The following is an 11,179-nucleotide window of genomic DNA, read 5'->3' on the forward strand; positions in this document are numbered from 1 at the left end:
CCCTGCAGGCAAGTTAGGCTGCCAATTGCTAGCTTCCCCCAATTCATGCATCACTCTGAGTCTTAGGGCAGGTCTTCACTACGGGGGGGTAGGGGGGTCAATTTAAGATACGCAAATTCAGCTATGCGAATAGCGTAGCTGAATTCGACGTATCGGAGCCGACTTACCCCGCTGTGAGGACGGCGGCAAAATCGACCTCCGCGGCTCCCCGTCGACGGCGCTTACTCCTACCTCCGCTGGTGGAGTAAGCGCGTCGATTCGGGGATCGATTGTCACGTCCCGATGAGATGCGATAATTCGATCCCCGAGAGATCGATTTCTACCCGCCGGTTCAGGCAGGTAGTGTAGACCTAGCCTTAGACAGGAGATAGGCATCTGGATGCCTAGAGTGCACATAGGCAGCAGTGCACATACCCAGAGGCAGAAATGTAGGTGCCTAGGAACCTTTGAGGGTGAAAACTTTGGCGTTTAGAGGGGTTTAACTACCTAAAGGATTGGGAGGGTGGGGGCATGTGCATCACAGTGGTCCCAAAACTGGTACTTAGGCACCTAAATGAGGGATTTAGCAAAATGACCTGCCTATATAGATGGCTGGTGCTGATTGATCTATGAGGTAGAATATTGAGAAGAAAAACACAGTATACCTTTAAAAGATTGCATGATTAAACTGGTTCTGATTGGCTGAAGTAAAGAAGTCTGTTTTTAAAAGCTAACAGAACAGAGGGTATTTTTTTTTTACTAATTTTTAACAAAAAACCTGTTGCAGTATAAACATCCATCAGAATAAAAGGTATAATCCAAGTGCAGGTGCATGCCATCAAATGTGGAAAACATTGGTTTAACTTAAACACCATTTGTTTTGAAAAGAAACAGAAACCTATATCTTCAGCGTTCTTAAAATAGCTAGAGACAATTATTTTTTGAAGCTGATATTTCTTTCCTGCATGATAGCTAGTACACTGTAACATTAGGAGACAGTAGTCTTTGAGAGAAAACACTAAAATATTTGGGTTTTTTGTTTTGTTTCATTCTTACAGATAATCCACTGCTTATTGTCAGACCACCTGGTAAGTCTCACTACTGATATTTTCTTGATATTGTCTATAAAACCTGTGAAACAAATCTGGGCATTGTAAAAATTAGGCACTATGACACACTACTTACCATTAGAGTTTGAGGGAGGAGTGTGATATAAATTACTGTGTTAATTCCCAACTCCTGATTCACCTCAAGAATCTGTGTTCCAGTCTCATCAGGCTTTTGAAGCCAATTACCTCTTAAAAGAAGTGTTGTAAATGAAGTGTATTATGTTAGGCTAAAATCAAGTGTAGAACCTGTTTTATACCTGGTATACCCTTTATTGGGAGACTATATCCTGCACTTTCATGAGGCTAGATTGAATTATTTAATCATTCCTTTCCATCTCTAACTACTATGTAGAGTTGAGACTTGCTGGGTAGAGGTGGGTTGTTCTAGGATCTTGATGAAGGTGGAAGTAATGGACTCCCAAGACACCAGACACCAGTCCATTGGAGACTGTATGGGAACAACTTACTGGCACTGAGACCAAGTTTGGAGGACACCTCTACATGAACAGTAAATGATTTCACTTAGGAGGGGTTTCTCGTAAGTAATAAAGTCCGAGTTTATTACCCAAATCTGGAGTGGACCTATGGTGACTGGTAGTAAGAACCTGGGATAGAATTGTGTCTTGAATGATAATTCTCCAAAAGTGGTCTGGTGTTTTAATATGAAGATAATTTTCCAGAGGCATTCTGATTATATTCTGAAAACCACATGGCCTACTTCAGAGCAGCTGTTGCAAGGATTCTCTTGAGCACTGTTGATGGGGGCCAGGAAGTTGATGAATAAAAATCTTAACATTAACTGCATTCTTTTCGTGATATTTTGTTCTTGAAATGAACATTTCACTGCTTTATTTGTATAAAGAAGTTTATGGCCCCAATCCTGCAAACACACATTTGAGTAACTTTACATACCTAAGTAGTGTCATTAAGGTCAATTCAGTGGAATTCATGTCCATTTCAGTTGAGTTCAATGAGTTACTCATGTGTGTAAAAGTTACTCACGTGCAAGTGTTTGCAAGATTGGGCCCTATGTTTGTGCTTTGTAAAAAGGAAGAAAGACAAATTGACATTTTAAAAAACATACTTCTCATTCTTAACAGTTGCCAATAACACAATAAAAAAACAAAGAGGACTCTAGGAAATAACATGAAAGAAAATTAACATTTTCACATTGTAAGCTTATATCTATTTTATCTTGCATACATATTGCTACAAAGACATTCTAGAAGGAAGGTGGATTCCATTATTTAATATAAAGGAACAACCAATTATTTCTAATATTGATCATGTGCAACATAATTATTAAGTGGTAGCTTATAACCATTGCAACATAGTGAAGAAGACACTAGTTCATTTGAGACTGAGCAAAAGATCTTTTTTTATTTTTTTGCTGGTGTCAAATCTGTTTTGATTTAACTTGAGCTTCTGTGGTGAAAGCCAAATTTTCCACCCAGAATACACGCACACATCATGCGAGAGAGAGAGAGAGAGAGCACCCTCTAGGTTTCATATCTCATCTTTTTAACACAACACCAACAGATTTTACTCCACACTGAAGCCTGTTACCCATTGCAGATTTTTTTCCACAACATCTGTTCTTTAGTGATGAAACTTACTTTTTTTGGGGGGTGTAATGTTAAACCACAAGACGCTGCATTCAGATAGCGCTAGGATCTGACCTACACTCATATAGCCTCCATTTCAGCAAGGTACTTAGGCTTATGCTTAATTTTAGGTTTAGAAGTGATCCAATTGAAGGCAATGAGACTGTTCATTGTTTAAAATTAGATCTGTGCTTAAGTATCTTGCTGAAATGGGGACAAAATCAAGGAAAATAAGAACTAAGGCTGATATTCCAGGGCAAACTGTGCCCTTAGTCACATCAATACAACCTCATTGACTTCAGTGGGGCTGCATGAATGCAACTGGGGGCACACCCACTGCGTCTAAGTATTGCAGCCGTGGTCAATGGTATTGTATATAGGCCCACCCATTGTTTGAAGATGCCCACTCCTCCACACCCCAATTCTAGGTGCACTAAAATTAATTGGGTATGCGACGGTTAAATAGAATCTCTTACTGTTCAACATACATTTTGTGGTTCAATTTTATCTTTTCACATTTGTGGTTTGAATTAAAACAGGCAGAGAGCGAGTGCTCCTGTAAGTCTGTGATAGCTAACATGATACATGAATGGTCCCTTTTGTGATACATCTTGTCAGATGGGGTCCTTGCAGAGAGGATGGATTTGATGACTGGATAGGAATTGTCCATCTCTGACATGATCTGCATGGAGAATAAATATTTAATAATGGACTCTTCAATCTGGCAGAGAAAGATATAATGTGATCTGTAGCTGGAAGTTGAAGCTAGACAAATTGAAACTGAAAATAAGGTGCATGTTCCTAACAGTGAAGGGAATTTACCGAGAGTCATGGTGGATTCGCCATCACTGGCAATTTTTAAATCAAGATTGGATGTATTTTCTAGAAGATCTGCTCTAGGAATTATTTTGGGGAAGTTCTATGGCCTGTGTTATACAGGACATCACACTAGGCAATCACAATGGTCCCTTCTGGCCTAGGAATCTATGATCCACATAAATATGCTATATGTAAGCATATTTTACACCATTTTAACAATACATTAATGACAAATGTCCAGAAGGGACTTGACTAAGACATCAATTTTATTTCATTTGAGACTTAAATATGATTTTTGAACTCAGCTGTTTCAAAGTAAAAGGGTAGTTTATTAACCTGCCACAGAACCTTCTGGTAACATGACATTCATCTTGATAAAATGCTGAAATATAAGACTGACCCTCTAGGCTTCACCTTTTATTTTATTTTGTTTTTTCAAGGTGGTGAGCCCATCTGGATCCCTTTCACTTTTAAATATGATCCCACCTACTCAGACTGCAGTGGAAAGCAGTATGTGAAACGCACTTGGTACCGAAAATTTGTAGGAGTGGTTCTTTGCAACTCTTTGAGGTACAAGATTTACCTCAGTGATGACCTGAAAGGTATGTTTTGGGATTATTCTTACAGTGCTGTCATCCCTTCACTTACTGTATCCATCACTTGTTGACCCTATCAAAGGAGTACATGGCTAAACTGATGGCACAATTTGGATACACGTGGCAGCGTTTAGCTTTTAAGGCTAGGAACCTAAAGCAATTTGCACAGTGAAAGCAAAGTTGTACTCTCTAATTGTAATACAGCTCTCTCTGAAATGTTCTGTACTTGTTACTCATGCAGAACTTCTGACATCATAATGGGAAGTCCACACATGGATTAATTGCAGAATACACAATAGAGAACCACAGAATGGATAAAAGAGGAGACTGATTCTCTGAATAGGTTAGAAACATGGTAATGCAGCAATTGTTTGAGCAAATCCAGAAGCTGGTAGGTGTTCAACAAGGGCTGTTGTATAACTGTAGCCATAATAATAGGTTGTAGTGAGAGGGATTGTTGAGTGGGGTTATCCCCTAGGCTTTCCAAAGTGTTTGATTAGGGGTTTTAGCAAAATATTTGTATTGTTTCAAGAACATGTATAAACGAGTATTCGTGAGGACTTGTGGTCTCATGCCTATCTCTGTGGGTCCCAGGCAGTCCTCAGACTGCAGCCACCACCTGACAGCTTGCTGGTACCAGCAGGGAGTGTAGGCTGATGGACCTTGGCTCACCAGAGACACCACCCACAAAGCTCCTAATTTGGAGGCGACATCTAGCCTCTCCAATTGGCTCAGACTTGCTATGTAAGCCAGAAGAAGGAACAGGAAGTTGTCTGAGGAACTAAGTGGATCCTAGGCTGGCTGCAACACAGCACCCTGCCTTGTTCCAGATCCCTGCTTCTACACCCCACCTCTGGCTACTGGCTCCAGCTCCGACCCTTGGCTTGACTCCTGACTCTGATTCTAGCTCTGGTTCCTGTCTCCTGCTCTAACCACTAGATGTGACTCGCTCCATCAGGGATCGGCAACCTTTGGCACGCGGCCCGCCAGGGTAAGCACCGCTTCCCGCACAGCACATCCCTCGGCCCACACCGCTTCCCGCAGCCCCCATTGGCCTGGAGCGGCAAACCGCGGCCAGTGGGAGCTGCGATCGGCTGAACCTGCGGATGCGGCAGGTAAACAAACCGGCCCGGCCCGCCAGGGTGCTTACCCTGGCAGGCTGCGTGCCAAAGGTTGCCAATCCCTGGGCTACATCCTGGTCCATGACAGTAATATGCAAACAACCAGAACAGTAAAGCTCCTGTATATGAGACCTATCTTCACAGTTTCTGGCTTAAATTTGAGAGTGCTGTCAACCTAGCAATACTAGTGTCTGGGGCTATTTTTACTTTCTCATAACACATTAAAATAACGGGTCTTGTTGAAATTTCCTCTGCTATAATCTGTACTGTAATTCTGATAAATTACTTATTCCAGGGACTTTAGTAAGGCTTTTGATACTGTCTCACATGACCTTCTCATAAACAAACTAGAGAAATATAACCTAGATGGAGCTACTATAAGGTGGGTGCATAACTGGTTGGAAAGCTGTTCCCAGAGAGTAGTTATCAGTGGTTCACAGTCAAACTGAAAGGGCATATTGAGTAGGGTCCTGCAGGGATCAGTTCTGGGGCCAGTTCTGTTTAGTATCTTCATCAGTGATTTAGATAATGAGAGAGTACAATTATAAAGTTTGTGGATGATACCAAGCTGGGAGGGGTTGCAAGTGCTTTGGAGGATAGGATTAAAATTCAAAATGATCTGGACAAACTGGAGAAATGGATTGAAGTAAATAGGATGAAATTCAATAAGGACAAATGCAAAGTACTCCATTTAGGAAGGAACAATCAGTTGCACACATACAAAATGGGAAATGACTGCTTTGGAAGGAGTACTTCGGAAAGGGATCTCGGGGTCATAGTGGATCACAAGCTAAATATGAGTGAACAGTGTAACATAGTGGCAAAAAAGGAAACATCATTCTGGGATGTATTAACAGGAGTGTTGTAAACAAGACACAAGAAGTAATTCTTCTGCTCTGCTCCACACTAATTAGGCCTTAACTGGAGTAGTATGTCCAGCTCTGGGTGCCCTATTTCAGGAAAGATGTGGACAAATTGGAGAAAGTCCAGAGAAGAGCAACAAAAATGATTAAAGGTCTAGAAAACATGACCTATGAAGGAAGATTGAAAAAAATGGGTTTGTTTAGTTTGTAGAAGAGAAGACTGAGAGGGGACATGCTAACAAATTTTAAGTACATAAAAGGTGGTTACAAGGAGGAAAGAGAAAAATTATTCTCGTTAATTTCTGAGGATAGGAAAGAAGCAATGGGCTTAAATTGCAGCAAAGGTGGTTTATGTTGGATATTGAAAACTTCCTAACTATCAGGGTAGTTAAGCCTGGAATAAATTGACTAGGGAAGTTGTGGAATCTCCATCATTGGAGATTTTTAAGAGCAGGTTACACATACACCTGCAAGGGATGGTCTAGATAAAATTAGTCCTGCCATGAGTGCAGGGGACTGGAATAGATGATTTGTTGAGGTCCCTTCCAGTCCTACGATTCTATGATTCTAGCATAGGGAATGTTCCTAATGAAACTACAAAGTTTTCTCTCTCTCTTAATTCCTATTGGCAAATGTAGCATTCTTCACCTCTTATATTTTTATTTACTGGTGTATTGCTGCTCATCACTGTAGTATCTCATTTTCTCCCATCTTTATTTTCCTGGAAACAGGAAAGCATCAGTGGCTGAGATTAGGTGATTTGAAACAACAGTATGTGTCTGTTCTAATCTTGTATGTCACCTTTCAGATACATTCTACGGCATTGGAGATAGCTGGGGGAGAGGTGAGGACCACTGCCAGTTTGTGGATTCACACATGGATGGAAGAACAGGGCCTCAGTCATATGTAGAAGCCTTGCCCACCATTCAAGGTAAAAAAAAAAAAAAAAAAAAAGGAAAGCTGAAATGAAAGCTGAGAAATTGCACTTCACCCAGTAGATAGAATTAAGAGGTTTTCTGCCTCCCTGTCTATATTTATATCACTTTTATTAGGAACCAGATTGACACCACAGATTGTGGGACTATATCGTGTGATGTCCTAGTATATTAATTTGCAAACCACAACAGCTTGTGAAAGTTCAGACAAAGAGGATGAGTCTGCAAATAAATTATTGGAATAAGACAGAAAATAGAAAAAACCCTTAGGGTGTGTCTACACTGCCAAAAAACCCCAAAACAACTTGCAGCTGCAAGTCTCAGAGCCTGGGTCTACAGACTGCTGTTAATCATTCACTCAACATTATTGGTTTTCATCTTACCCTGTTTGTTGTTGTTTTTTAAGGTTTGGGTTCCCATGAAGAAACTGAAATATTCACTTACATGTAGATGTCATAGAATCATACTGCACTTCTCTATTTAAAATAAGGATTGTTAATCCAGCCATACATTACTAGCTCTAAGAAGCAGAGATGTAGAACACACAAATTATACAATTGGCGCAGGAATCAACATTTCAGATGTTCCACTGTACAAAATATGCAGAAAGAATGTTGAGAGTCTTTAATGCTTTGAGCCGTCACTTTCTTTATACAGATGAGGGAAAGGGGCTATCAGTTTAAAAAAAACCTGGGGTTTAACTCTATATTTGCTGCATGTAATTTTACCTCCTTGTTTTGTTATAAAAAGTAATATTTGTGAATCCTGTCTTGAACCCTTTAAGATACAATAATGCCTTATATTTTTATTTGCAGTTTTATTGGAGCTGTGTTGGTCCCAGGATATGAAGGACACAAGGTGGGCGAGGTAATATCTTGTATTGGACCAACTTCTGTTGGTGGGAGGTTCAAACTTTGAAGCTACACAGAACTCTGAAGACCTGAAGAAGAGCTCTGTGTAGCTTGAAAGTTTGAACCCCCCACCAACAAAAGGTAGTCCAATAAAAGATAGTACCTCATCTACCTAGTCTCTCTTAACATTTCTATGGCATTTTCACCCCAAAGTGCTTCATGAGCTTGAATTGATATGCAAATTTTATATAGAGGCATAACTTCACCTGCTGCTGAAATTCAGACACCTTTTGGAGTGAAATGCAAAAGCTCTTTAACAGCAGAGACTGCATAGTTACACAATAGTTAGATATTTAGAACTGTAAATCCAACTGAAACTGTAGAGGAAATGTATGTAGGGAGAATGCAATCATTCAAATTGAAGCAGGCTAGAGCATCGGGGTTAACAATCCTACTTCTCACCAAGTTTGGGGATTAACAAGTGGCTCCTATGCCTTAATTTTGGTTGTGGTAACTACAACGCTACCTCGATATAACGCCACCCGATATAACACGAATTCGGATATAACACGGTAAAGCAGTGCTCTGGGGGGAGGCGGGCTGTGCACTCCGGTGGATCAAAGCAAGTTCAATATAACACGGTTTCGCCTATAACGCGGTAAGATTTTTTGGCTCCCGAGGACAGCGTTATATCAAGGTAGAGGTGTACTATATGTGCTATATACTATATATCATATATTCTGTACTGCAAAGACGTCATTTGTCAAGTTACTTTGCCTTTGGCTTGAACCGCTGCCCTTTTTCCACCAACAGGGTATTATCGCCAGTATCGCCAGGAACCCGTGTCATTTGGGCGCATTGGTTACACAACACCTTACTACTATGTCGGCTGGTATGAGTGTGGCGTGCCGATTCCAGGGAAATGGTAACCATGTAGCAGTCCACCTGCAGATTGTATGAAGAGTGCACCAACCATGCCTTTCAAATGACTTGTACTGGAAGACTGTGACCAGTTGTTTAGGAAAAGAATAAAACATGAAAGAAACCAGCTAAGACCAGTTGCTCAAGAGACCCCAACCAAACCAAATACTGTACACATTTTCTCAGCTGAAATCTGTGGTGCTCTTTGATCACTCGGCTTGGGACAGGATTTGAATTTGGTGCCCTACTTTCTTTCTCTGGGTCTTAAAAGGCATGGAGATGTGGTTGTAATGGGTGCAAGCAGTGCTCAGTGAAACCTAAAACTTTACTGGTCACGAAAACTTGGAAGTTGCATATATCCTGCAGGAATGACCTAAGCATGCTGTGGTTGCTTAATGGAATGCTAAACACTTTTCATTGTTATTAATGGAATGCTCCATCACTTACAACTGGTAGAGTTCCATGCTTCTGAGTTTTACTATACAATCATGCCAAGTTGCTAGACATTCACCAAAGGGAATATATTCTACTTAAAACTTCTCTGGTGGGTTTGCCCATTGCTGGACTAAACACCAGGTCACAATGTAAATTCGCCTTTTTATATATATAATACAGTACTCTATGTCCAAAGTACTACATAGAGAAGCTGAGTTTTTCTTGTTCACTAGATAAATATGGTTGGGATTTTTATGTAAAAGGTGCTGTTAATTAACAGGTCTTCTGATTTTTAGTCCATGAAACATTTTACTATGCACAATATATTAACCATGAAAAGAACTTTGTTCTTCTTATTAGTGAGCAAAGGTCTGTGACAGCTTCCTAGCAAACCAAAGGACTGGATATTTAATGGGAGTAAATCTTTTTACCTATACTAAAATTGCATTATAAACCAGCATAGGTGCCGTATCAGCAGAGTGTCAACATTTAAGTTAAACTTACTGTCCAGTACTATTTAAAAGGCTGAGTTCAGTTTTTGTTTGATTCATTTTCATCATCTTTGTGTATTATTTATTCCTTGTGAAGTTATTAAGTCTCACTGTGTGAATGGAGGCACAGTGAGATAACACAGGACTTGCAGACAAGTTTTAACTTATTTTCTAAACAAAACAGACACCTCTAAGATGCTTGAGCAGCACAAAACTCCTCTGACTCCGGTCCATCATGTGAATGAGGTGTGAAAGTCATCATTCTTTCTCTAAAGCACATCAGAAGGGCAGACCACACAGCGTGTCTTCCATCAAAGGTGGAGAAGCAAAAGCTGGTGTGTCTGGGAGGTGCGCTCCTGATTTTTAGCCAGGAATACAAACCTTATTTGGGAAGCGGGCAGTAATGTAGAATTTCAGTATGCATCAGAAGTAATTTCTCCTGCCATATTACTCTTTCTCTTAATGTAGCATTAAGTTTACTCTGACCCCAAGGGATTTAGCCTTTGTGGCCGTACTGTTTCACTGTTACAACTTATAAGCCTTTACTCACGTCAAAAAAGACTCAAGCATTCTGACGGCCTGGGAAAATAACAATATACCTGGGGGACAAATTCAACCTCTTGATCATCTGTCACTCTCAATCCAGTTTACATACCATATAGGACTAATACCTTATAAGCCGCTTTTGTAGTTATTGTAAATGTATGGGGAGAAAAGTAACTAAAGTGATTATTAAAAGAGCTTTTATTTTCACAGTGGTGCTGGGATTGAACATTGAATTGTTTTCACATTTTATTTTGCTTCAATGCAGTGCCAAATATATGATCTTTAAATATAGCTTCTTTCCCTAATAAACATATGATACATTGTTCCATTTTTTTTAATTGCATCCCTTTTGGTTGTCTGCGCCAGGTAGTCTGATATGCAGGATCAAGCTGCATGATGCCCCAAACCCACACTTGGAAGAGTAGAAGATGCCAGTTTGTATTAAGGCAGGAAGTGTATGTGAGTGCAAACTTGACCAGGATTTCACATAGGGTTACTTGGGGGATGTTCCATAACAAAATAGATTTTCTCTTGTATTAAATCTGTATGATGTACATCCACATCATGGGCCATATCCCCAGCTGGTGTAAAAGGGCATCGCACTATTGAATTCAAAGGAACTATGTTCAGTTTCACTAGCTGAGAATCTGGCCCCCTGTCTATAGATGGGTAGTCCGCTATGCCCCCAACCGATGGGTGCTATAGTTTGCACATTCATAGACTGCAGCACTTGTGAAATATGATTTCAGATCATTCAAACACATGGGGTGGGTTATCTGCTCCAATCTGCTCCCTTCAGTCATCTACTGGAAATACACCTGGAGTCAGAGTCCCAAGTGGATGCAGAGAAAATTCCATCATTGCCTCTCTGCAGCCCCCAGCTTAGTGGGCAGTCAGGGTTGTATTGGA

General features: G+C 40.4%; 1 protein-coding gene across 1 annotated transcript in view; it reads left to right on the plus strand.

Moving 5' to 3' along the window:
* FNDC1 (fibronectin type III domain containing 1) overlaps positions 1 to 10,598 on the plus strand; it is a 133,087-nt gene extending 122,489 nt beyond the window's left edge. The window contains exons 17-20 of the mRNA XM_065590375.1: positions 1,038 to 1,067; positions 3,952 to 4,113; positions 6,900 to 7,022; positions 8,691 to 10,598. Coding sequence (XP_065446447.1) covers positions 1,038 to 1,067; positions 3,952 to 4,113; positions 6,900 to 7,022; positions 8,691 to 8,806 — 431 coding nt within the window. The 3' untranslated portion in view covers positions 8,807 to 10,598. The remainder of the gene's footprint in view (positions 1 to 1,037; positions 1,068 to 3,951; positions 4,114 to 6,899; positions 7,023 to 8,690) is intronic.
* Positions 10,599 to 11,179: the final 581 nt, after the last annotated feature.

This window comes from Chrysemys picta, chromosome 3 (genome assembly GCF_011386835.1).
Source record: "Chrysemys picta bellii isolate R12L10 chromosome 3, ASM1138683v2, whole genome shotgun sequence".
Classification (NCBI taxonomy): Eukaryota; Metazoa; Chordata; order Testudines; family Emydidae; genus Chrysemys; species Chrysemys picta.